The sequence below is a fragment of the Elephas maximus genome, chromosome 11, assembly GCF_024166365.1.
Source record: "Elephas maximus indicus isolate mEleMax1 chromosome 11, mEleMax1 primary haplotype, whole genome shotgun sequence".
NCBI classification, from domain to species: domain Eukaryota; kingdom Metazoa; phylum Chordata; class Mammalia; order Proboscidea; family Elephantidae; genus Elephas; species Elephas maximus.
The window spans coordinates 100,943,564-100,971,407 of NC_064829.1; the positions used below are offsets into that span (position 1 = coordinate 100,943,564).

Below are 27,844 nucleotides of genomic sequence, written 5' to 3' on the forward strand. Positions count from 1 at the left end.
TCAGTTCTGACTCATAGCCACCCTATGCACCACAGAACGAAACACCGCTGGGTCCTGAGCCATCTTCACAGTCGTTGTTATGCTTGAGCCCATTGTTGCAGCCACTATGTCAACCCATCTCGTTAAGGGTCTTCCTCTCTTTTGCTGACCCTCTACTTTTCAATTTTCAGTGCTAACCCATAATTCAGAAAGAGTCATTAATTTGGTGCCATCCATAAGCCAAAAGGAGCCTTGGAGGTGCAGTGGTTAAGCACTTGGACTGCTAACCAAAAGGACAGTGTTTCGAACCCTCCAGCCGCTCCAAGGGAGAAAGATGTGGCAGTCTGCTTCCGTAAACATTACAGCCTTGGAAACCTATGGGGCAGTTCTGCTTTGCCACATGGGGTCACTGTGAGTCGGAGCCAACTCGACAGCACCTGACAACACAGATGTCTAAAGTTAGCCCAGGTGAGGAGTCAGGAGACTAGAAGAAAAGGAGAGATGGAGTTGGTCCAGAGGAGATAGTGGATGATTTGGGAGGAGGGAGGTTCATGTGGGGAGGGGGCCAAAGTGACAAGGAAGAGAAGTAAACCCCATCTTTTTCTTGGTTGGCTCCCCCATGATGGGGGTGATGGAGTGACCAAATGGTGCCATGGTTTTGGGGGATTGAGAAGTCTCCAATGTCCCTTTTCCAGATTGTCTGTTCATATCACACTCCAGTTTGAGAAATTCCACCTCCCTGGTCCCCCATATCCAAAGCCTCCCAGACATGGAACTTGGAATGGTATCTCTCTGGGACTGGAAGAATTTGCCCATTCACCCTTCTGCCTTCCTGCTCAACAGGGAAATCCCAGTTCCTTTGCTTTCTAATTTGAGAAGCTGTTCTAATCTCCCCCCAACAGTTTATCTCTGGGAAACGGAGTCCACCTTGCTGAGAGCCACAGCGAACCAGGCATGCTGGAAAGAAGAGACAGCACCTTCACATCAGCACTGCACCCAGGTGTGGTACCTGATCTCACCTTCACACAAGTAAGGCACCCCGGTGTGGTACCTGATCTCACCTTCACACAAGCAAGGCACCCAGGTGTGGTACCTAATATCACCTGCACACAAACAAGGCACCCATGTGTGGTACCTGATCTCACCTTCACATAAGCAAGGCACCCAGGTGTGGTACCTAATCTCACCTTCACACAAACAAGGCACCCAGGTGTGGTACCTGATCTCATCATCCACAACACACCTGCATGTGGTACCGGACCTCACCTTCACACAAGCAACGCACCGAGGTGTGTGGTTCCTAATCTCACCTTACATCAGGACTTCACATTAGCAATACACCCAGGTGTGGTCCCGGTCATAGTTGTAAGAAGTTGCGCACCATAAAAGTTTCTCCTCTGATCCTTTGGTAGTGCAGTTGAAATAATTCTTGTTTTTATAGTTAAAAGGAAAGTGACAAGGAGGGCCAAAAACCATTGCGGAAATTCCTAGGGAGAAGAGGATGAAACAAAGATTACTCCAAGAGCTTCCACACTATAGTGACTTAGGCATCAGAGCCCACCCTAGATCAAAATTGAGTCAACATGGTGAATGGTTGTGTGGTTTGAGTCCTGCTCCCCTGGAGCAATGTCAGGCGTGCGGTGCCCTGAGCCTTGTTGTAACTCATCTATTTGGTGGGGCCACCTGTTGGTAACGTTCATAAAGGCATTGTCCTTTGGATCTTGTCTTAGTTATCTACTGCTGCTGTGACATAAATACCACAAGTAGGTGGCTTTAAATAAGAGAAATTCATTTTTTCATGGTATAGAAGACCAGAAGTCCGAATTCAACACTGGCTCTGAAGGAAGGCTCTCTCTCTCTGTCCACTCTGGGGGAAAATCCCTGTCTCAGCTGCTCTAGCCCTGGTGTTCCTTGGTTCCTTGGTGATCTCCATGTGGCATCTACCTTTCCCCCATTTGTGCTTGCTTCTCTGTGCCTAATCTGCTCTTTTTTATACCTCAAAAGATCAAAAGGGGGAAAATGTAGAACAGAATTTCAAATTTTCATGGAATCCCGACTTTCTGGAGCCATGGAGGTTGGATGAACCCCCAGAACTATTGCCCTGAGATAATCTTTAACCTTAAACTAAAAATGTTCTCTGAAGTCTTCTTAAAACCAAACAATAGTTTAACTTAACTAGTAAAAAGTGTCTGCTTTGAGCATTGTGCTCTTCTAAGATCTATGTATATGGGGTTAAACTGACAACAGATAGGAACCTTAGGGGGCAGTGAGCTTATGTTAATGGAGGAGGAACAACTCAGAAAAGGAGGGTGAGAATGGTTGCACAACTCAAAGAAGGCAATCAATGTTACTGAATTGTACATCTAGAAACTTGAATTGATGTATGTTTTGCTGCGTATATTGTCAACAACAAAAAATAACTTTTTTTTTTAAGTGAATAAGTTTAAGACACACCTTGCACTGATACGGTCTTATTAACATAACAAAGAAAACTCTATTCCCAAATGAAATCACATCCACAGATATAGGGGTTAGGATTCCAACACATATTTTTGGGGGGGACAATTCAGTCAGTAACACCGGGCACAGATGTTAATGGATTTTGCATCTAAGTTAGTAATCTTCCTTCAGCTCAGCTTTCTTTTTTTCAATTACTGTGTGTCTTGTAAGGAAACCCTGATGACGCAGTGGTTAAGTGCTACAACTGCTAACCAAAAGGTCGGCAGTTCGAATCCACCAGGTACTCCTTGGAAAATCTATGGGGCAGGTCTACTCTGTCCTATAGGGTCGCTATGAGTCAGAATCGACTTGATGGCAACGGGTTTGGGTTTTTTTTTTTTCTTTTTTTGGTACTTGTAACTTCCTTTGAACTAACTTCACCACCCCTCTGCTTGCCTCATAAAAGTTAAATTAAAAAGTTAATTAAATTTAAATAAAACCTTGGCATGTGTTCACCATGTATTGGTACAAGACCTTTGGGTTTAACCAAAAAATTTTTGATATTGCCACTTTTCTCTTGCATCTCAAAGTAGCACGCACTTGAACTGTTATCATGTTGTTTAAGGAGCCCTGGTGGCACAGCAGTTAAGTGCTGGGCTCCTAACCAAAAGGTCAGCACTTCGAACCCACCAACCACCCCGAGGGAGAACGATGTCGGAGTCTGCTTCCATAAAGATTACAGTCTTGGAAACCCTATGGGGCAGTTCTGTTCTGCCCTCCAGCGTCGCTATGAGTTGGAATTGACTAGACAGCAACAGGTACCCTGTTGTTTACACTACAGGTAGTCCCGGACTTACCAATATTTGGAGTACAACAAACCCCACTTACGACCGTCTGTTTTTTGGTTTTGGACATGCAGTAATATGTACTACATACAACGTTGCAGCACGTAATTTGTTGATGTTATCATTCTCAGATGCTCATTCACAGATGTTCAAAGACAGACTTATAAAGCTACTGATAATAAAAGGCAATAATAATGAAAACTAAAAAAAAAAAGGAAGTATTCGCTTACTTCAGAACCAAGTTATGGTAGGGTCATCTTCGAAACGGAGCCCTGTCATAAGTCGGGGGCTACTTGTACTTGTTCCTCAGATCCATGGAGGTATGCTCTCGTCTATAGTATTATCGTCATATCCCCAGTGCTCAGGACAATGTCTGACACACAGTAGGGCTTTGATGAATGTTTTTTGAGTGTTATGGATTGAATTGTGCTCCCCCCACCACCCCCCGAAAAGGATATATTGAAGTCCTAACCTGTGTACCTGTGAATGTGACCTTGTCTGGAAATAAGGTCTTTGAAGATGTTATTGATTAAGTTGGAGCCCTGGTGGATCAGTGGTTAAGGGCTTGGCTGCTAACCAAAAAGTTCAGCAGTTCTAATCCACCAGCTACTCCTTGGAAACCCTGTGGGGCAGTTCTACTCTGTCCTGTAGGATTGCTATCAACTAACATGAAGTCATCCTGGAGTAGAGTGGGTCCAATACCAATCTGAGTGATGTCTTTATGACTCTAAACTCATTGCCATCGAGTCAATTCCAACTCATAGAGATCCTATGGGACAAAGTAGAATTGCCCCATAGGGTTCCCAAGGCTGTAGACTTTTACAGAGGAACCCTGGTGGCACAGTGGGTAAGTGTTTGGCTGCTAACGGAAAGGTAGGCAGTTTGAACCCATCAGCCACTGCGCAGGAGGAAGATGTCGCAGTCTGCTCCCATAAAGATTTATAGACTTCACAAGGTCATGGAAGCTCCATAGACACATCCAAACTCCCTGAGGAACTGAATTGCTGGGCTGAGGGCTATGGGGACCTTGGTCTCGGAAAACATCTAGCTCAACTGGCATAACATAATTTATAAAGAAAATGTTCTACATTCTACTTTGGTGAGTAGTGTCTGGGGTCTTAAAAGCCTGTGAGCAGCCATCTAAGATACTCCACTGATCTCACCCCTTTGGGAGCAAGGGAGAATGAAGAAAACCAAAGATACAAGGGAAAGATTAGTTCAAAGTACTAATGGACCACAACTACCACAGCCTCCACCAGACTGAGTCCAGTACAACTAGATGGTGCCCAGCTACCACCACTGACTGCTCTGACAGGGATCACAATAGAGGGTCCCAGACAGAGCTGGAGAAAAACATAGAACAAAATTCTAACTCACAAAAAAAGACTAGCCTTACTGGCCTGACAGAGACTGGAGAAACCTCGAGACTATGGCTCCCAGATACCCTTTCAGCTCAGTAATGGAGTCACTTCTAAGGTTCACCCTTCAACCAAAGATTAGACAGGCCCATGAAACAAAATGAGACTAAAGGGGCACAACAGCCTAGGGCCAAGGACGAGAAGGCAGGAGGGGACAGGAAAGCTGGTAATATGGAACCCAAGGTTGAGAAGGGAGAGTGCTGACATGTCGTGGGGTTGTTAACCAATGTCATAAAACAATATGTGTACCAACTGTTTAATGAAAAACTAGTTTGTTCTGTAAACCTTCATCTAAAGTACAATAAAATAAAACAAAGATTTACAGCCTTGGAAACCCTATGGGGCAGTTCTACTCAGTCCTATAGGGATGCTATAAGTCAGAATTGACTCCATTGCAATGGGTTTGGCTTTTGTTTTCTGGAATCTTTTATACAAGCAGACCACCACATCTTTCTGCCAAGCAGCTGGTGGGTTAAAACTGCCAACCTCCTGGTTAGCAGCCAAGTGCTTAACCATTGCACCACCAGGGTTCCTCATCCTTATAAAAGAGTAGAAGAAACACAGACACAGAGAGAAGACGGCCAGGTGACAATGGAGCAGAATTGGGATGATACATCTACAAGCCAAAGAACGCCAAGAATTGCCGGCCATTACTAGAAGCTAGGAAAGAGGCCTAGAACAGATTCTCTCTCAGAGCCCTCAGAAGGAATCAACAAGGCTGATACCCTTATTTGGACTTCTCACCTCCAGAACTGTGAGACAATGGATTTCTGTTATTTTAAGCCACTCATTTTGTGGTACTTTATTACAGCAGCCCTCAGACACTAATACACTGAGTAAATGAATGAAGGATCTGCCTATGCCCTCTCTGGAGCCCACCCCCAGATTACTGGTATCTGCACAGATGCTCCATTTTCCATCCTTGTCCATGTTCTCTGTGGTCGGGCACCAGAGGTAGTTCTCATTGTCAACGCACTGGGTGATCACGTTATTTCTGTAGATGGAGGGGAAAATGCAGGGCTTGCTGAAAGAATTTCCTCCGTATTCTGAAAATGAGCACAGAAAAATGATAGGTCAGTAAGGGAAGGTGAGAAGGGTTTTCATTCATTACATGCAAACATGCCGGGTTTTATCCCATTAAAGGTCTTAAAAGTCTCGTTAAAGGCAATATGTCATTGAACTTTCTATTATTTCCATTTTATGGTTTGGGTTCTGTTGTGTATGTTTTTATAATGTTGTCAAATTCCTTAATGTATAAGTCACTATTATGTTTCCAAAATACATATATATATATATATATATATATATATATATATATATACTCATAATATGAACTTAGAAATATGTCTACCTTTGGGAGGCTCTCTAACATTAACTGTGTTACTGTTGTTGTTAGGTGCCATTGGGTCAATTTTAACTCATAGTTGTCGCCATGTGACATAGTAGAACTGCGCCATAGGGTTTTCTAGGTTGTAATCTTTATGAAAGCAGATTGACAGATCTTTCTCTCGTGGAACTGCTGGGTGGATTCGAACTGCTGGCCTCTCAGTTAGCAGCCAAGCACTTAACTGTTGCATCACCAAGGCTATAAGTTATTAGAACATTAACCATGTTATTACCAAAAAAAAACCAAACCCAGTGCCGTTGAGTTGATTCTGACTCATAGCGACCGTATAGGACAGAGTAGAACTGCCCCCATAGACTTTCCAAGGAGCGCCTGGCAGATTCCAACTGCCGACCCTTCAGTTAGCAGCCGTAGCACTTAACCACTATGCCACCAGGGTTTCCATAAGTTATTAGAAACCTGTAAGTCATGGTTAAGCACTCGGCTGCTAACCAAAAGTTTGGTGGTTCAAACCCACCCAGTGGCTCTGCAGGAGAAAGACCTGGCAATCTGCTTCTGTAAAGATTACAGCTAAGAAAACCCTATGGGGCAGTTCTACTCTGTCATACGGGGTTGCTATGAGTTGGAATCGACTCCATGGCACCCAACAACAAGTCACTAGAAAGTTGTCTAGAAAATTTCTGTACTTAGACATATAAGTATGTGGAAAACGTAAATAACCTTGAAGTTGACTTTAACTCGACATGCTGTATGCTGTGACAAAAGAACACATATAACAGTTAATCTTTGTAAACTAGCCTTGAGACATAAATCTAAACAACCTTCCTAATCTCTAACCTTGAAGAGAAGATGTGACATTTGACTAATCTCTAATGATGAAGAGAAGACATAACATACCAGTCTTTGATGTCACGCTGGCCCTTATCATGTGAAGCCAAGGTAAGGAATTCACATATAAACCCTGAATTTCTGCTCACTCAAAAAAAATTTTTGAGTTTTTTTTTTTTTTCATGGACAGAAAGCAAAGACAGGATGTCATCCTCTTGATTCTCACACTCTCTGAAAAGGAAACCTTGCCAGAGACTGAAACTCTGCCACCACCACCGACATCAGACCCTAGACGCGAGGGCTAAGTTCAAGCCGTGGTCAAGCCTTCCTCCTAAGAATCTCATGCAAAACATAAAAGCCTGAAGTAAAATTTGGACTCTAACCACTGAACTAACATTGTAATTGCTGACTCTGATCCTCCAGTTCTAAATGAATGTGAGGTCTTACTTGCCTGCCTTGCCATGACTACTTTGCAATAAACTAAACAGTTTATGCATGAATGTCTCTGTATTCATTTCTTTTTTTTTTTTTTAACAGCTTTGAGATATAATTCACATACCATATAATTCACCCATTTAAAGTGTGCAACCATCACCAATGTCAAGTTTGGAACATTTTCATCATCTCAAAAAGAAACCCCATGCCCTTTACCTATTATCCCCCAGTTCCCCAGCCCTTCCTCCTTCAGCCCTAAGCAATCACTAATCTACTTTCTGTCTCTATGTTGTTGTGGTTGTTATTAGGTTCCACTGAGTCTATTCTAACTCATAGCAACCCCACTTGACAGAGTAGAAATGCCCTATAGGGTTTTCAAGGCTGTAATCTTTATAGAAGCATATCACCACATCTTTCTCCAGCAGAGCGGCTGGTGGATTCGAACCACCAGCCTTTCAGTTAGCAGCCAAGTGCTTAACTGTTGCATCATCTTCAGCCCTAAGTAGTCACTAATCTATTTTCTGTCTCTATAGATTTCCCTATTCTCAACCTTCTTGTGAATGGATGTGGTGTTTCATGACTGGCTTCTTTCATTTAGCAAAATGCTTTCAAGTTTCATCCATGCCGTGGTCTGTTAATTTCTAAGGTTAAAATCCTATACAACAGGTTCTCAGGGTTGGCACTGGGGGCTCTAGGGAAGATGGCCTTAGGACATTTCTGTCTCTCGTAGTTGCCATAGTGTGCTCTCTGAGAAAGCACTTGGTTCCTAGAATTCTTCCCCTAGTGGCTTGTCCCTCCACCTTGCCCACCATCCACTCATGAGGGTCCTCAGTGTCCACCTCCTCCCCCATTTACTCCCCATCCTTGGTCTTCAGTGAAGTCTGATGTCTTACCATTTGTTTCACAGTATTTCCACTGCTGTTTCTCATCAAAACTGGACGTCACTGAGCACCACAGCTTTCCCAGCCAGCTACCTTCTGTGATGCAGTTGTTATAGGACTTTCCATGATAGTTGAAAGGAAAGATGCATCGTGGGTAATCTATAAGGAAAGATGCATTATGGGTAACCTATAAGGGAAGATGCATTATGTGTAATCTGTAGGGAAAAGCATCTGTGAGGGGCTCAAGTTTCTCTGGTCAGCCCGAGCATGGAGTCACATAATCCATCAATCATCTAAGTACAGGGGAAACATCAGATGTGGAAGAAACCGGAGGTATTCATGTCATCAAGCATCTAGTGAACTCTATTCCATGTACAAGGAGCCCTGGTGGCACAACGGTTAAGCCCTTGACTGCTAGTGGTTCAAATTCATCCAGCATCTCTGCAGAAGAAAAGTCCTGGCGATCTGCTCCTGTAAAGATTACAGCCTAGAAAACCCTATGGGGCAGTTCTACTCTGTCTCATGGGGTCACTATGAGTGGTAATCTACTCGACGGCACTTAAAAATAACAACATCATGTAATCTCACCTTTCCTAGAGTTTCTCCAATTGGGTTCCCAATCTCAACCCATGGTGCCTGTGATGGTTGATTTTAGGTGTCAACTTGGCTAGACTACTGTTCCCCGTTGTCTGGACAAACACTAGTCTAGTTGTTGTTATTAGACGTGGTAGAGTCGACTTCAGCTCACAATGACCCCATGTGACAGAGTAGAACTAGCTGCACCATAGGGTTTCCTAGGCTGTAATCTTTACAAGAGGAGGGACCAGTCCCTGGAGAAGGACATCTTGCTTGGTAAAGACAAGGGTCAGCAAAAAAGAGGAGACCTTCAAAGAGATGGATTGACACAGGGGCTGCAACAATGAGCTCAAACATATCAACAATTGTGAGGGTGGCGCAGGACTGGGCAGTGTTTCATTCTGTTTTATATAGGGTCGCTATGAGTGAGAACCAACTCAGTGGCACCTAACAACAAAAATAACACCACTAATCTTTCCAGGAGCAGGTCGTCAGGTCTTTCCCCCACAGAGCCGCTGGGTGGGTTCAAACTGCCAATGTTTTGATTAGCAGCTAGGCACTTAACCACTGCACCATCCTATTAAATCCTTTGCCCTAAGTAAAGCAGATTACCTTCCCATGACCAGTTGCTGTGGAGTTGACTTTGACACATAGCAAAAGAACGTTTCAAGATCTATCCTGAAGTACAACGCTGTCAGTGATAGGATAGTATCCATATGCCTACAAGGAAGACCATTTAATAAGACTATTATTCAAATTTATACACCAACCACTAAGGCCAAAGGTGAAGAAATTGAAGAGTTTTACCAACTTCTGCAGTCTGAAATTGATCAAACATACATCCAAGATGTGTTGATAATTACTGGTGATTGGAATGCAAGAGGTGAAAACAAAGAAGAAGAGTCAGTAGTTGGAAAATATGACCTTGATGATAGAAATGACACCTGGGATTGAATGATAGAATTTTGCAAGACCAATGACTTCTTAATTGCAAATACCTTTTTTCAACAACAAAAACAGCAACTATACATGTGGACCTTGCCAGATGGAATACACAGGAATCAAATCAACTACATCTGTGGAAAGAGAAAATGGAGAAGCTCAATATCATCAGTCAGAAGAAGGCCAGGGGCTGACTGCAGAACAGACCATCAATTGATCATATACAAGTTAAAGCTGAAGCTCAAGAAAATTAGAGCAAGTCCACGGGAGCTAAAATACAACCTTGAGTCTATCCCACCTTAATTTAGAGACCATCTCAGAATATATTTCATGCACTGAACACTAATGACTAAAGACCAGAAGAGTTGTGGGACGACATCAAAGGCATCATACATGAAGAAAACAAGAGGTCATTAAAAAGACAGGAAAGAAAGAAAAGACCAAAATGTATGTCAGAAGAGACTCTGAAACTTGCTTTTGAAGATAAAGCACCTAAAGCGAACAGAAGAAATGATGAAGTAAAAGAGCTGAACAGAAGATTTCAAAGGGTGGCTAGAGAAGACAAAGTAATGTATTATAATGACATGTGTAAACCAAAAGGGAAGAACATACTCAGCATTTCTCAAACTGAAAGAACTGAAGTAAAAATACAAGCAATTCAAAAATTCAAGTTGCAATATTGAAAGATTCTGCAGGGAAAATATTGAATGATGCAGGAAGCGTCAAAAGAAGATGGAAGGAATACACCGAGTCACTATATCAAAAAGAATTGGTTGACATTCAGCCATTTCAGGAGGTAGTATATCATCAAGAATAATGGTACTGAAGGAAGAGGTCCAAGGTTTACTGAAGGCATTGATGAAAACAAGGCTCCAGATACTGAGGGAATACCAGTTGAGATGCTTCCACAAATGGATGATGCAGCACTGGAAGTGGTCACTTGTCTACACCAAGAAATTTGGAAGACAACTGCCTGGCCTACCAACTGGAAGAGAACCATATTTGTGCCCGTTCCAAAGAAAGGCGATCCAGTAGAATTCTGAAATTATCAAAAAATATCATTACATATCACACGCAAGTAAAATTTTGCTGAAGATCATTCAAAAGCGATTGAAGCAGTACATCGACAGGGGACTGCCAAAAATTCAAGCCAGATACAGAAGAGGATGTGGAAAGATGGCTATCATTGCTGATGTCAGATGGATCTTGGCTGAAAGCAGAGAATACCAGAAAGATGTTTACCTGCATTTTATTGACTATGCAAAGCCATTCAACTGTGTAAATCATAACAAATTATGGATAACATTGCGAAGAATGGAATTCCAGAACACTTAACTGCGCTCATGAGGAATCTGTACGTAGACCAAGAGGCAATCATGAGAACAGAACAAGGAGATACTGTGTGGTTTATAGTCAGCAAAGGTGTGCATCAGGGTTGTACCCTTTCACCATACTTATTCGATCTGTATGCTGAGCAAATAATCTGAGAAGCTGGACTATATGAAGAAGAATCAGGATTGGAGGAACATTAACAACCTGCATTATGCAGATGACACAACCTTGACTGCTGAAAGTGAAGGGGATGGGAAGCACTTATTGTTGAAAATAAAAGACTACAGTCTTCAGTATGGATTACACCTCAACATAAAGAAAACAAAAATCTCCACAACTGGGCCAATAAATAACATCATGTTGAACGGAGGTAAGATTGAAGTTTTCAAGGATTTCATTTTACTTGGATCCACAATCAACACCCATGGAAGCAGCAGTCAGGAAATCACATGACACATGGTGTTGGGCTAATCTGTTGCAAAAGATCTCTTTAAAGTGTTAAAAAGCTAAGATGTCACCTTGAGGACTGAGGTGCACCAGACCCAAGCCATGGTGTTTTCAATTGCCTCATATGCATACCAAAGCTACACAATGAATGAGGAAGACCAAAGAAGAATTGACAGCTTTGAATTGCAGTTTGGGTAAAGAATATTGAATATACCATGGACTGCCAAAAGAACGAACAAATCTATCTTGGAAGAAGTACAGCCCTTATGCTCCTTAGACACAAGGCCAGCGAGACTTCGTCTCACGTACTTTGGACATGTTATCAGGAGGGACCAGTCCCTGCAGAAGGACATCATGCTTGGTAAAGAAAAGGGTCAGTGAAAAAGAAGAAGACCCTCAACAAGATGGATTGACTCAGTGGCTGCAACAAGGGGCTTAACAATGGGTGTAACAAGGATTATGAGGATGGCATAGGACCGGGCAGTGTTTCGTTCTGTTGTACATAGGGTCGCTATGAGTCAACCGACTCAGTGGCACCTAACAACAACAACATATTGGCGTAGTGGGTAAGAGCTTGACTGTTAACCAAAAGGTCGGCAGTTTGAATTCACCAGCCGCTCCTTGGAAACCCTACAGTGCAGTTCTACTCTGTCCTATAAGGTTGCTATGAGTTGGAATTGACTCGATGGAAATGGTTACTTTTTTTAAGTATCTGTGTATTTCTCTCACTGGTTCTGTCAAGAACAGCAATACCAGGGAGAAGTTTATTCTAAACATTTAAAAGTGGGTGATATGGATTTAATTGTGTTCCCCCAAAATATGCATAGAGTTTTCTTTGTTACGTTAATGAGGCTGTATCAATATACAGTATGTCTTAAACCAATCACTTTTGAGATATATAAAAGGAGCAGATTCAGCACAAAAGCCAGAAAGCACAGATGGGGGAAGACGGATACCACGCCACATGAATACTGACAAGGAACAGAGGAACAGAAGCTGAAAAGAGACAAGAACTTTCCCCACAGCCGATAGAGAGAGAGAGAAAGGCTTCCCCTAGAGCCAGCGCCCTGAATTCGGACTTCTAGCCTCCCTAATTGTAAGAAAATAAATTTCTGTTCATTAAAGACATCCACTTATGGTATTTCTGTTATAGCAGCACTGACAAGTTAAGACACTGGATAGTCGTAGGAACAATATAAATGTCCAACAACAGGGGATTGGTTAAAACAAAAAATAGAAATCACATGTGTCAAAAATATCTTGAATTTTTAAAAAAATAAACAAAATCTCTCAAATTTCAGGTGCTTTTCTTTTATACTTTGTTTTCTTTTTACTTCTTTTAAAATTAAGACACAAAGAGTATAATGGTTGCCTCCAGTTTTCTAGTATAATAATACCCTCTTCCTGAGGGTACCGTTTTTAACACTAACATTTTAAACTTACTATTCATTATTCACATTCAGTGTTTGGCCTTCCAGAGAATAATCTATACACACATCCATATTATCATTTGTCTGAAGATCACATTATATACACTCACACGTATTCTTTTGTATCTGCCATTTTAAGAACTCCCCTGATTGGGGACCTATGGCACCACTTACCTTCCTTTGTGCAGTACTTCCAATTTCCATCATAAACTGCTCTGGTTGCACACCAAGGAAAGAAGCTATTGGCTTTGATGCAAGAAAAATAAGTAGACCCCTTGTAGATGAAGGGAAAGACACACGAGTCTTTATCTGAAAGGACAAAAGAGGGATTAGTCAAATGAATGAGCCAAGGATGATTTCTAGTTTGGTTCTCGTCATGGTCTGAAGACCACACGTGTAAGCTTGGCATCCAAATTCCTATGAACATATAACGGCATGTCCGGCTTATTTCTGGACCAAAGGTATTGGGAAAGAGTTTCATAAACGGTAGAGGCAACCAAGATATATTGTTCCTCCAGACCACTATTTCTTAGAGTGTGGAATGTGCCCATGAGTATTACACAAGGATACTTTTTGGTGGATCACAAGATCGAGTTAGAGAATGAGGGATACAACATTAAATAATTTTGAAACTCAGGCCAAAAAATCAATTCCTTCCCTCCCCCCACCTTTGGGGCTGGAACCATGTCTTTTGTTTGGTTGTTCGGGTCTTTTTTTAAATTTCTGTTGAAAAGATATTCAGCAAAAGATACATCAATTCAACAATTTCTACAAGTATAATTCAGTGGCATTGGTTATATTCTTCAAGTTATATCACCTTTCCCTATATTGTTTTCTGAACTGTTTCACCATCATGAACAAAAACTCACTGCCCCCCTAAGCTTCTCGCCTTATCTTTTGAGTTGCCACTATCCATTTGAACTCATATAGATAATTCTTTAAAAGAACACAACGCTCAAGGTGCCCATTTTTTTCTAATTAAGCAAAGCTATTGTTTGGAAGAAGTACAACCAGAGTGCTCCTTGGAAGCAAGGATGGCGAGACTACGTCTTACATACTCTGGACATGTTTCTATTGTTTGGAAGAAGTACAACCAGAGTGCTCCTTGGAAGCAAGGATGGCGAGACTACGTCTTACATACTCTGGACATGTTATAAGAAGGGATCAGTCCCTGGAGAAGGACATCATGCTTGGTAAAGTACACGGTCAGCAGAAAAGAGCAAGACCCTCAATGAGATGGATTGACACAGTGGCTGCAACAATGGGCTCAAGCATAACAATAATTGTGAGCACAACACCGGACCGGGCAGTGTTTCGTTCTGTAGTACATAGGGTTGCTGTGAGTTGGAACTGACTCGATGACACCTAACAACATTGTTTGGTTTAATGATGACTTCAGAGGATACTTTTGATATAAAGTTTAAGGTTTAAAGATTTCCTCAGGGTAATAGTTTTGGGGGGTCATCCAGCCTCAGTGGCTCCAGAAAGTCTGGATTCCATGAGAATTTGAAGTTCTTTTCTACATTTTCCCCCTTTTGATCAAGACTCTTCTATAGAATCTTTGATCAAATCATTAAATAATGGTAGCCTGGCACCAACCAGTTCTTCTGGTCTCATGGCAAAGAAGGCAGTTGTCCATGGAGGCAACTGGACATATAAAAAAACACTTTTTCAATGCTCTTTTAATCCTTCTGATTATGAAAAGGGAAAGCTTCTTTTCATGCCAGTATTTCTCTACCACATCTCTAATACTAATAATCTAATAATCTCCCTTTTTAACAAAAAGAGGGGAGAATTCAGGCTCAAAGCCTTTTTGGGCAATAATATTTGGTAAAATTTAATAAGAGGGTTTATTTTCATAGTATTTATTTTTATTTGTACCTCCTACTTATGGCAATTAGTACCACTTTTATATATACAGCATTTATGTAAAGCATACTTTTAAAATACATTTATTTAACAGAAGAAGAGTAAGCAAATTTTTTTTAAAAGTTCAGTAAATAATAGTGCTGGTGGCACATTTTGAGAGGGTGATAAAGTTATAGTCTTCTCTACAAGGACAGACTTGGTCTTCTATGTAATGAGTCCTCAGAACCTAGAATAGTGGCCAGTTCATAATAGATACTCAAGAGATGACTGACATAATAAATTAATGTTGGAAAATGCCATGTCAAACAAAGTTAAATAGGCCTGTTTAATGATCAAGGACTCATCAGGAGGGTTGATGGGCAAATACGAATCAGATTACCAAGGGTGGGATATCAGTTGCCGTTGAGTTGATTCTGACTCATGGTAACTTGTTAGGGATTGAATTGTGTCCCCCAAAAATATGTGTCAACTTGGCTAGGCCATGATTCTCAGTATTGTGAGATTATCCACCATTTTGTCATCTGATATGATTTTCCTGTGTGTTGTAAATCCTACCTCTATGATGTTAATGAAGCAGGATTACAGGCAGTTATGTTAACAAGGCAGAACTCAATCTACAAGGTTAGGTTTTGTTTTAAATCAATTTCTTTTATGATATAAAAGAAATAAGTGAGCAGAGAGATAGGAGACTTCATACCACCAAGAAACAAGAGCCAGGAGAACAGTGTGTCCTTTGGACCAGGGGTCCCTGTGCTGAGAAGCTCCTACAGCTAGGGGAAAATCGATGACAAGGGCCTTCCCCCAGAGCCAACACAGAGAGAAAGCCTCTCCCTGGAGCTGGCACCCTAAATTCGGACTTCTAGCCTGCTAGACTATGAGAGAATAAATTTCTCTTTGTTAAAGCCATCCACTTGTGGTATTTCTGTTATAGCAGCACTAGATTACTAAGACACAACCCCATGTGTCAGAATAAAACTGTGCTCAGTGGGTTTTCAATGGATGATTTTTTGGCAGTAGATTGCCACGTCTTTCTTCCAAGGAACCTCGGGGTAGGCCCAAAAGACCAACTTTTTGGTTAGCAGCCAAGCGTATTAACCATTTGCACCATCCAGGAACTCCAAGAGTGGTATAGAATGTACTGAATTATGCTTTTCTTTCCCCCTCTCACCACTCAATAACTCTAGAGACTAACCACTCCTGAAATACATCTTAAGCAGTGCTGTTTTAGCCCATATTCCTCAATACACAGGAGAAGGAAATGAAGGGACCCACGGAAGATAAGGAATAATTTAAAGTTAATATTTTTTTTAGCAAAACTGGAATGAGAGCTCAATTTGTCATCAGCTAGTCCAGGAGCCCTGGTGGCGCAGGGGTTAAATGGTTAAAGGCTGGCAGTTCAAACCCACCAGCAGCTCCATGGGAGAAAGATGTGACAGTCTGCTTCTGTAAAAACCACAGCCTTGGAAAGGTCATGGAAGCTCTACAGACACATCCAAACTCCCTGAGGGGCCAAATTACTGGGCTTAGGGCTGTGGAGACCATGGTCTTGGGGAACATCTAGCTCAATTGCATAACATAGATTATAAAGAAAATGTTCTACATTTTACTTTGGTGAGTAGCATATGGGGTCTTAAAAGCTTGTGAGTGGCCATCTAAGATTCTCCATTGGTCTCACCCCATCTGGAGCAAGGGAGAACAAAGAAAACCAAAGACACAGAGGTGAGACTGATCCAAAGGACTAATGGGCTACATGTACCACACACAGCCTCTACCAGACTGAGTCCAGCACAACTAGATGGTGCCCGGCTACCACCACCGACTGCTGTGACAGGGATCAGAATAGAGGGTCCCAAACAGAGCTGGAGAAAAATATAGAACAAATTCTAACTCTCAAAAAAAAAAAAAAAAAAAAAGAAATCAGACTTAATGGTCTGACAGAGACTGGAGAAACCTTGCGAGTATGGACCCCAGGCACCTTACACCTCAGTAATGAAGTCACTCCTGAGGCTCACCCTTCAGCCAAAGTATTAGACAGGCCCATAAAATAAAATGAGACACCAGCCCAGGGGCAAGGATGAGAAGGCAGGAGGCAACAAGAAAGCTGGTAATGGGGAACCCAAGGTAAAGAAGGGGAGAGTGTTGACATGTCGTGGGGTTGGCAACCAATGTCACGAAACTATATGTGTATTAATTGTTTAATGAGAAGCTAGTTTGCTCTATAAACTTTCATCTAAAGTACAGTAAAAATTAAAAAAAAAAAAAAGTGTTACAGCCTTGGAACCCTATGGGGCAGTTCTACCCTGTCCTATATGAGTCGGAATCAACTTGATGGTAGTGGGTTTTGTTTTGGTTTTTCATCCAGGATCAGTTTCCTTTCCTTGCCCTCATCTTGCCAACTCCTCTATTTTCCTCTCTCCCTCCCTCAAAGATATAATAATGGACTACTATGAGTGAAGGAGTCCCTGAGTGGAGCACACTAGTAAGCACTCAGCTACTAACCAAAGGTTGGTGGTTTGAATTTACCCAGAGGTGCCTTGGAAGAAAGGCCTGGCAGTCTGTTTCTGAAAGCTCACAGCCATTGAAAACCTCATGGGGCACAGTTCTGCTCTGACACACATGGGGTCCCCATGAGTTAGAATCAAACTTGACAGGCAGCTGGCTTTTACTATGAGTGAGACACTTTAGTAGGTTATTTGTCTATGTGTACATGCGTGTGTGTGCACATGTTACAAAGATGGCGAGGCCAAAACTGTCATGTATTCACAAAACCCAGCTTCCTTTTCTTTCTGGGTACACAGTTAGAATTCATTTTCCAGTCATCCTATCGCTAGCCAGTAAACCAGTTGCCATTGCGTAGATTCAGACTCATGGTGAAACCGTGTATTACAGGGTGGAACTGTGCTCCCTGTGGGGTAGTTTTCCTCTGTCACAAGGGATCGTTATGAGTTTTCCATGGCTGCTTTTTGGAAGTAGATTGCCAGGCCTTTCTTCCAAAGTACCTCTGGGTAGACTTGAACCGCCAACCTTGCAGTTAGCAGCTGAGTGTGTTAACCATTTGCACCACCCAGGGACTTCCCTTTAAAGCCAGAAAGGTCTATATGCCTAAAGGATCTCTGGTGGTGCAACGGCTAAGTGCTCGACTGCTAACTGAAAGGTTGGTGGTTCAAACCCAGCCAGAGGCTCCACGGGAGAAAAGACCTGTTGAGCTGCTCCTGTAAAGACTAGTCTGGGAAACCCTATGGGGTAGTTCTCCTCTGTCACATGGGGTCTCTAAGAGTTGAAAATTGACTCAACAGCACCCGACAACAACATATGACTAAATTATGACCAAGAGAGTATGGGTGGAAATGATGATGGCCATTTCCTAGTCCATAAAAATGTCCCAAGTAAACCATTCCTAAAGCCAACTCTTCAGACACGGATTGGACTAGACTATGGGATAAACAATGATACTGGTAAAGAATGAGCTTCTTGGATCAAGTAGACACATGAGACTATGTTGGTGTCTTCTGTCTGAAGGGGAGATGAGAGGGTAGAGAGGGTCAGAAGCTGGTCGGATGGACACGAAAAGAAATAGGAGAGAAGGAGTGTGCTGTCTCATTAGGGGGAGAGTAATTAGGAGTATATAGCGAGGTGTTTATAAATTTTTGTATGAGAGTCCAACTTGGTTTGTAAACTTTCACTTAAAGCACAATAAAAATTAAAAAAAAAAAAATGTCCCAAGCAATTGTCCATGCTCGTCTTTCTCCGTGTGTCCGCTGGATATAAACCAGTGGCTCTCAATGGGCGAGGGGTGGGACGATTTTAACCCCCAGGGACATGGGGCAGAGCTTGGAGACACTTTTGGCTGTCACAACCGGGGTCGAGGGAGGAGCTGTGTTACTGGCATCTACTGGATAGAGGCCAGGGATGTTGCTAAACATTCTACAATGCACAGGACAGCCCTTCACAACAAAGAATAATCTGGTCCCAAGTACCAATAGTGCCAAGATTGAGAAACCCTGATAAAGAGGACCCTGCAGGCAGTGGGGAGGTGCAGGGGGTGTGGAACGCACGGGGTGACACTGTGAGAGGGGATGACACCAAAATGACTGTCTATGAATGCGTGTGCAGTGTTTGAGCAGAATTTAATATTTTTTATAAAAATATCCCTGTAGTTCATTATAACAACAAAAACATTTTTCATAGCCTTACAAGGCTAAAACTCTATGCTAATTTGCTTTCTGAGCCCTCTAATGCACTCTGGTCAGAGCTGTCATTGTTACCCAATTACACTGACGCTTCAAATCGCGAGGGTTCATCTGAACACACTAAAGCACGCACTGTTGTTTTCACTGCGGCTGGTGTTTTTATAGTCGCAACTCGACAGCAACGGGTTTGTGTTTTGGGGGGGGTTGATTTTGTCAAATATTCTAGTGTTTTAGCTACAATATTATAGTAATAGCATGCAAGGGTAACACCGTGAGTTACCGCACTGGGTGACACCAATCCTAGTGACGCCGCTGCCCTGCAGGGAGCTCTGAGGCCCCAGGAGATGATGAACCAAGAATACTGAAGGATGCTGTGTCCCTGAGTCACACACAAAAAAAGGCTTCCCCCCCGCCCCGACATCCGCACTGAGCTGTTCCATGAGTGAGAAATAAATCTCTCTTGAATTAAGCCACTGACATTTTGGGGTTGTCTGTTATAACAGTTAGGCCTTTACTAATACAGATGGAAAGGTCCCTCAATGGCACAAATTGTTTACAGTTCACTATGGTGATCTTCTTCTGTGAAGATTATTCCAAAAAAAAAAAAAACCCGTTGCTGTGGAGGTGATTCTGAATCATAGCAACCCTATAGGATAGGGTAGAAGTGCTCCCATAGGGTTTCCGAGGCTGTAAATCTTCACAGAACAGGCTGTCACATCTTTCTCCCCTGGAGCGGCTGGAGGTTTGAACCACCAACATTTTGGTTAGCAGCTGAGCACTTAACTGTTGCACCACCAAGGCTCCAACATTAACTATAAGTTATTAGAAACCTATAAGTCACAGTTAAATACTCGGCTGCTCACCAAAAGTTCGGTGGTTCGAACCCTCCCAGTGGCTCTGCGGGAGAAAGACCTGGCAATCTGCTTCTGTAAAGATTACAGCTAAGAAAACCCTATGGGGCAGTTCTGCTCTGTAACACACGGGGGCACCAGGAGTTGGAACTGTCACAATGACACTGGGTTACTACAGATGGCTAAGACACAGTCTCTGTCTTCATAGCCTAGGAGCCCCATCCCTGGTTCTGGATCAGACTCTTTCTCTCTATAATCTGACATAAACCATGATGGGAACGAAGGCGAGATGGGTGAGACTGGAAGAGTCAGATGTCCATCTTCGAGCCCCACTAATGGGTTGATGCATTTCCACCTCTGTGTCTCTGAGGACCATTTGGTCTTGTTTTTGTGGCGTTTAAACGAGTTAATATACAGAAAGTGCTTAGAAGAGCACCTGGCATATGGCTGTCGCTCAATAAATGTTAGCTAGCTGCTCCATGGGAGAAAGACCTGGCAATGGCCTTCCGTAAAGGTTACAGCCTTGGAAACCCTATGGGGCAGTCCTACATTGTCCTATAGGGTCGCTGTGAGTCGGAATCAACTCAACGGCAACGAGTTTTGAGAGTTGTTAGTAAAAATCAACACATAATGGATACTACAGTAAAAACTGCAAAACCGGAACCTGTGTAAGGCGGAAACCTGTCAGAGAAGGAAAACACAAATATTTTCCATTAATAGAGAGCAATAGAAAAGTGGTTAAGACTGCACCTTGTCAAAGGCTGGAAACTCGTGAGACCCGGAAAAACAAGGCAGTCTCCTGGAGTTCTGGCTCTCACAGGTTTCACCGTATTAGCCATCTGCAAAGTAATCTAGCGATGGCCTAATTCTCTTAACTGGGTTACAATCCTCTATAATCCAGACCCTGCTGACCTCTCTGATCTCACTTCCTGATTAACATTTTCTAGATCTTACTACAGAGCGCTGGTGGTGTAGTGGTTAAGCGTCCCGGCACTAACCAAAAGATCAACAATTCAAACCCACCAGCCGCTCCTTGGAAACCCTTTGGGGCAGTTCTACTCTGTCCTATAGGGTCGCTATGAGTTGGAATGGACTCGACAGCAACAGATTTGGGTTTTTTTCTTTTTCCTTTTTTTTTTGTAGATCTTACTACAAGGAGCCAGGGAGAAGGTAAGCACGGTGCTTATCTTGCTTACCAGGTCATCTGTAGTGAACAATTTCACATTTTCTCCCCACATCAAAGATTCTGCTTCTAGGTATGGCTGCCATCTGTCTCTCCTAACCCCACAGAACCTTCCTACAGAATAGCCTTTTTTCAAATTTGCAGTCCCTGACAGGGATGGATTACTCAGTGAACAAGGTAAGCCCAGGGTTACTTGGCTTACTTCCTAATCTGTGGTGAACAATTTCACACATTTTCACCACGCATGAAATTGTTTGGTACAGATTAGGAAGGAAGCACCAGTAAACTTGTGCTTATTGGGTAATCCACCCCTGTAAGGAGCCCCGGTAGTCCAGTGGTTAAATAGCTCAGATGCTAACTGACAGGGTGGCAGTTTGAACCCACCAGCTACCCCGTGGGAGAAAGATGTGGCGGTCTGCTTCCATAAAGATTACAGCCTGGGAAACCCTATGGGATCCTATAGGGTTGCTATGACCACGGAACTAAGGTTATCCTTGGGAGTTGTTGAGTAGCCCTGGTGGTGACTGAGTCGGAATCAACACAACAGCAGCGGGTCTGGTTTTGGTTTGGAGATCCTCCCCAGCTTTTCCCAGTATACTCACCTCCACTTGTCTCAGAGGAGTAGAGGAGGAAGGCCGTCCATCCCAGTAGGTAACTGGACCACCAGCTCATTTTGGCTGACCTCTTCTCTCTGGGTTTAAGGTAGACAAAAATTTGGCTCCCACGTGTTCTCTTCCTCTTCCCACTAACTGCATATTTGAGGTCGCACATGGCAATTTTTTTCCTATCCCCAAGGGGCGATCAAAAAATAACTTCCTTTTTTGCCAGAAAAAAATCAGCTGTCATTATGGAAGGGAGAGTGTATGGGAAGGGAGAGAGACCCAGCGTTTGCTGAGTGCTGCCTGTACTCCAAGCACGACGCTAGATGCTCCACATACTTTAGGCCACTGGAGTCTCAGAAATAAGGTGATGTTGTTGTTGTTAGTGGCCATGGAGTTGGCTCCAACTCATGGTGACCCCATGAGTGCAGAGTACAACCGTCCTCCATAGGGTTTTCAAGGCTGTGACCTTTTGGAAGCAGACAGCCAGGCCTTTCTTGTGCAGCACTTCTGGGTGGGTTCGAACCACCAACCTTTCAGCCAGTAGTTAGTGCCACGCAGACCCTGCAGAGCCTTCTTTAAACTCCAAGTGCAACTGGAACCCGTTGAAGGAGTTAAAATGGGGAGGGAGTGGTATTCATTAATTCAGAGTCCTCCAATAACTTGCCGTCATATTTATAATAAAATCAAGAGTCCACACCATGGCCTTCTCCTCCCTCCATCTACCCCAGCCACACCAGCTTTTTTCCTCTTTCTTCTGTAACACAAGTGGAGCCCTGGTGGCACAGTGGTTAAAATACTACTCGGCTGCTAACCAAAAGGTTGGCTATTTGAACGCACCAGCGGCTCCACAGGAAAAAGATGTGGCAGTCTGCTTTCGTAAAGAAGACAGCCTTGGAAACCCTATGGGGCAGTTCTATTCTGTCCTGTAGGGTGGCTATGAGTCAGAATTAACTCAAGGGCAGTGGGTTTGGGTTTTTTGTATAAGACATGCTTGTTGATACCTCAGGGTCTTTGCACTTGGTGTTCCCTCACCTGGAATGCTCCCAGCCCCCCATCCCTGTATATTCGCGTGGCTTGCTTCTTCATGCCACCAAGGATTGTGTGCGAACGTGAGGAATTGGTATCAACAACTTATATTCTGAAATGTGAACAGGTCACCTTGGGTCAAATCACGGATATTAATAGAAAATATTTTGGGGGTGGTTCAAAAAAATTATTGGACTGGAAAGTGAGACTCGATAGCCAGACACCCACGTCTGGAACGTTCAGGTTAGGAGCAAGTTCTTCCCTACGCGTTGGCATGTTCAAGCGCTTGGAGGGCCCTCGGTTCTGGGCCGAGCAACAGTTGGCTTCTTGCCATTGTTACTGTTGTGTTGGCAGGTGGGAAAGGGGTTACGGGGTTGGCAGACCTGGGTGTTCTCCCTCATCCTTTCTTACCTCTGTTTTTCCAACCATTAAATGTCATCGTCGCTGTTAGTTGCTGTCAAATCGACTCCAACTCATGACAACCCCATGTGTGCAGAGTAGAACTGCACTCCATAGGGTTTTCAAGGCTGTGACCTTTCGGAAGCGGATCACCAGGCTTTTCCTCTGTGATGGCTTTGGGTGGATCTGAACCCCCAACCTTTTGGCCGGTAGTCAAGCGCTTAACCATTTGCACCACTCAAGGACTCCAAGCATTGAATGAGAGAGCACAAAACTCACCTCAAACTTCTTGTTATAAGTATGGCAGGTTCTAGCAAGTACTTTGTAAATGGCAGAGGGCATACAAGTCAGAAGTCAGTTACTATGTATGGAGAGGGGAGAGAGACGAATTTTGTCACTTCCTCTAAACCCTCCTTTTTTTTTTTTTTTTAATTGTGTAAAAGTATACAGGTGGCAAAGCATTTGCCATTTCCCAACATTCTTCACCTGTACAGTTCAGTGACATTAACTTAGGTTCATCATGTTGTTCAACCATTGCTCTTATCTGCCCCCCAATTTTTCCATCACCTTTAACAGAAGCCCAGTGCCCCCTAAACACTGAGCCCTCCCTTCCCCCTCCCCCTCACCTGCCCCTGATAACCACTAATAAACTTTGGTCTCTACATACTTGCCTATTCTTTTTGTGTTATTTTTTAAATAATATTTTATTGTGTTTTCGGTGAAGGTTTACACAGCAGTTCAGTTTCCCATTCAGCAATTTCTACACATGGTGTTCAGTGACATTGGTTACTTTCTTCACAACATGTGAACATTCTCATTATTTCCGCTCTGGTTGTTCCATTTCCATTAATCTAGTTTCCCTGCCCCCCTTACATTCTCATCTTTGTTTTAAAGTACTTGTTGCCTGCTGAGTCTCATATAGATGAATTTTAAATGTATACTTGCCTATTCTAATTGTTGGAGCCCTGGTGGAGCCTTGGCTGCTAACTAAAAGGTCGGCAGTTCAAACCTACCAGCCACTCTTTGGAAGACCTATGGGGCAGTTCTACTCTGTCCTGTAGGGTCGCTATGAGTCGGAATTGACTGGACAGCAAGTTTTTTATTCTAATAATCACAAAGTCCTATAAGGCAGGAACTATTATTAGGCCATGTTATGGGAAAATGAAGCATGGTAAGGTAAGGTAAAGCGTAAGTCAATCACAAAAGGGCAAATATTACATGGTTTCACTAATAGGAAACACCTAGAATAGGCAAATGCATACAGACCAAAGTTTATTAGTGGTGACTTATAAACCAGGGGCTGGAGGGAGGAGGGAAGGGGGAATCGTTGTTTAGGAGGCAGTGAGTATCTGTTTGTGGTGATGGCAAACTTGACAGCAGACACTGGCGATGGTTGCACAACATGATTGATGTAATTCGTCTCACTGAATTGTACACATGAAAAATATTGCAGTGGAAAACGTTGTTATTGTATTTTTACACCAATAAAAAAGCCCACTAAAGGTAGAACTATGACCACAACCAGACAGTGAAGAGCTTATGCTCTTAACCATTATAACAAACCTCTATATTACTATCTGCCACCCATCTGTCAGTCCATACTGTGGTGGCTTGTGTGTTGCTATGATGTTGGAAGCTATGCAACCATTATTTCAAATACCAGTAAGGTCTCCCATGGTGGACAGGTTTTAGCGGAGCTTCCAGACTAAGATAGACTAGGAAGAAAGGCCTGGAGATCCACTTCCAAAAATCAGCCAATGAAAACTCTATGGATAACAACAGAACATTGTCCAATATAGTGCTGGAGATGAGCGTCCTAGGTTGGAAGGCACTCAAAACACACAGTGACCACAACGATGGACTGGAACATACCAACAATATGAAGATGGTGCAGGACAGGGCAATGTTTCATTCCGTTGTATGTGGAGTCACCATGAGCCACAGCTGACTGGATGGCAACTAACAACAACATATTACTATGGGGACATTATTCCTATAAAGCAAGGGTCTTGAGCGAACTAAACGAAATCAAGGGCTTTAAGACTCTCCTAACTATAAAACACTATGTTTTTGTTGTTGTGTGCTGTTGACTGGATTCTGACTCACAGCCACTCTATAAGACAGAGTAGAACTGCCCCCATAGAGTTTCCCAGGCTATAAATCTTTAAGGGAGCAGATTGCCACATCTTTCTCCCAGGAAGTGACTGGTGGGTATGAACCACTGACCTTCCAGTTTGCAGCCAAGCGCTGTAACTACTGAGACACCCACCAGGGCTCCCTTCCTTGCAGTACCAAACTCAAAACCAAACCTCTTGCTGTTGAGTTGATCCCGACTCATAGCAACCCTACAGGACAGAGTAGGACTGTCCTACAGGGTTTCCTAGGCTGTCATCTTTATGGGAGCAGATCACCAGGTCTTTTCTCCCACAGGGCAGCTGGTGGGTTTGAACCTCTGACCTTTCTGTTAGCAACCGAGCACTTAACCACTGTGCCACCAGGGCCTCTTTTCCTGCTCTTACACCCTCCCAGGTTTCCAGGTCAAGGGGTACCTTTGAGAGTGTCCTTCTTGGCCCTTGCTCTCTCAACGAGTCCTCAAGGGGAGCTCCCAAGATCTCTGGATTATCTGGAAATTGACAGGACTGCTTTGGTGTCAGTCTGTCTGTAGGACTGAAATTGGAGCTCCCCTAAGGAGGAATCCAATGTCATGGGTGCCTGGTATTCTTGGTAAGTGATGACAATCAGGCACTGTCTGGATGGGTCACCCGTGGTGAATGATGCTCAGGGTAAGCTCATGCATATTCAGGAGACCACAAAACTCAGTCATGTGTATATTGATGGGGTCTTGTGGAGGCTGGAATCAGGAACAAGAATATTAATGAGTGGTGGAGAAAGAACTCTTGGATATTTAGCTACAGAGAACTGGAAAGGTTTCAGCTGGACAGTTAAAGACATACGAAAAAACCACCATGCCAGTTGCAGTTGAGTTGGCTCCAACTCATGACGACCCCATGTACAACAGAATAAAACACTGTCTGGTCCTGGGCCATCTTCACCACCTTTGGTATGCTTGAGTCCATGGTTGTGGCCACAGTGTATTTTGAGTGCCTTCCAACCTAGGGGAACCCTGAGGTGCAATGGTTAAGCATTGGGCTGCTAACCAAAAGGTCAACTGTTCAAACCCACTATCTGCTCCGCAGGAGAAAGATGTGGCAGTCTGCTTCGGTAAAGAATAAAAAGAAAAACAAGAAAAATCTCATTGCTGTCGAGTTGATTCCCACTCATATTTACCCTATAGGACAGAGTAGAACTGCCCCATAGGGTTTCCTAGGTTGTAATCTTTAAAGAAGCCGACTGTCACATCTTTCTCCCATGGAGCGGCTGGTGGGTTCAAACCAACGACCTTTTAGTTAGCAGTGGAGCATTTAACCACTGAGCCACCAAGAATCCTTAATAATTATAATTGATAACTTTAATAATAGTAATAACAGATCATTTTAACAATTACTAACACAACTATAATAATAATAGTAGATAACTTTAATAATAATAGCAACAATAATAAATAACTTCAATAATAATAATAATGATAGTAATGTTGTTACGTGCTGTCGAGTTGATTCCGACTCATAGTGACCCTATAGGACAGAGTAGAACTGCCCCAGAGGGTTTCCTAGGCTGTAACCTTTATGGATGAAGACTGCCACATCTTTCTCCAGGGGAGAGGCTGCTGGGTTCCAATCGCCAACCTTCTGGTTAGCAGCTGAGCTCTTAACCACTGTGCCACCAGGGCTCTTTTTTTGGTTAGTGAAAAAAAAAAAAAACCCTTGCCATCTAGTTGATTCCTACACATAGCAGCCCTATATTTTTGGTTAGTAGCCAAGATCAAACCATTTTGTGCCACCCAGGAACCAGAGATCTTAAATATCTCTTTTTCTCTATGTCTTCCAATGTGAGGCCAGTGGCTTAGCTTTTCAGCAGAAAGAGAGAGAAGGTGAAGAAGGAGAAGGGGGTGGGAGAGACCGGGAGGGAGAGGAAAAGGAGAATGGGGAGGAGTAGGAGGGAAGTAGATAGGGGGATGAAGGACAGGAGAAGGAGATGGAAAGAGGGAGAAGGAGGGGAAGAAAGGAAAAGGGGGAGAACAGGGAGGAGGAGGAGGGAGAGGAAAAAGGAAGGAGGAGAGGAGAAGAAGAGAAGGTAGAGAGAGGAGGAGGAGTGAGAGAGAGGGAGAGAGAGGAAAAGGAGGATGATGAGAGAGAAAGAAGGAGGAGAAAGAGGAGGAGGGAAAAGAGAAGAGGAGTAACAGAGAAAGGAGGAGGGGGAGAGGAAGAAGGAGACAGAAGAAGAGAAGGAGGAGGAAGAAGAAATAGAGGGGGGGGAGCAGAAGGGAGGAGGAAGATGAGAAGGGGGCAGCATGAGTAAGAAGGGGAGGGGAGGAGATTGGGGAGGATGGAGAGAAAGACAGAGAGATAGGGGAGGAAGGGACAGGGAGGAGACAGTGGTGTGGCTGGTTCCCAGGGCCATAAAACCCCAAGCAGGATGAGCCCATGAGCCACTAGTATCTTGAAGGAGGAGCTATGGCACTGGGCTTGAGGCTTCTGCTGGTCTGGATCTGCCTCCTTCACAGTGTGGTCAGCTACGACTACGAAGGTGAGGAGGAATGTGACAAACGATGTCTGGGGCTGGATGTTGAAAAAAAGTGAGTCTTGTGTATCTACTGCCATAATTCATCAACTCTAAGATGCCATCGAGGGTGAGAGGCATCCTTATTTCACATACCCTAAGAAAGAAAAGAAGAGTCCTGGTGGTGCCGTGGTTAAGAGCTCAGCT

General features: G+C 43.3%; 1 protein-coding gene across 1 annotated transcript; it reads right to left on the reverse strand.

Annotated features, from left to right (window-relative positions):
- Positions 1 to 1,308: 1,308 nt before the first annotated feature.
- ELSPBP1 (epididymal sperm binding protein 1) lies at positions 1,309 to 21,662 on the reverse strand. Its single transcript, XM_049901391.1, has 6 exons — positions 21,589 to 21,662; positions 13,581 to 13,585; positions 13,072 to 13,200; positions 8,183 to 8,329; positions 5,572 to 5,727; positions 1,309 to 1,466 (listed from the first exon to the last, which is right to left on the reverse strand). The coding sequence occupies exons 1-6, from the start codon at positions 21,660 to 21,662 to the stop codon at positions 1,309 to 1,311; spliced, it is 669 nt and encodes a 222-aa protein (XP_049757348.1).
- Positions 21,663 to 27,844: the final 6,182 nt, after the last annotated feature.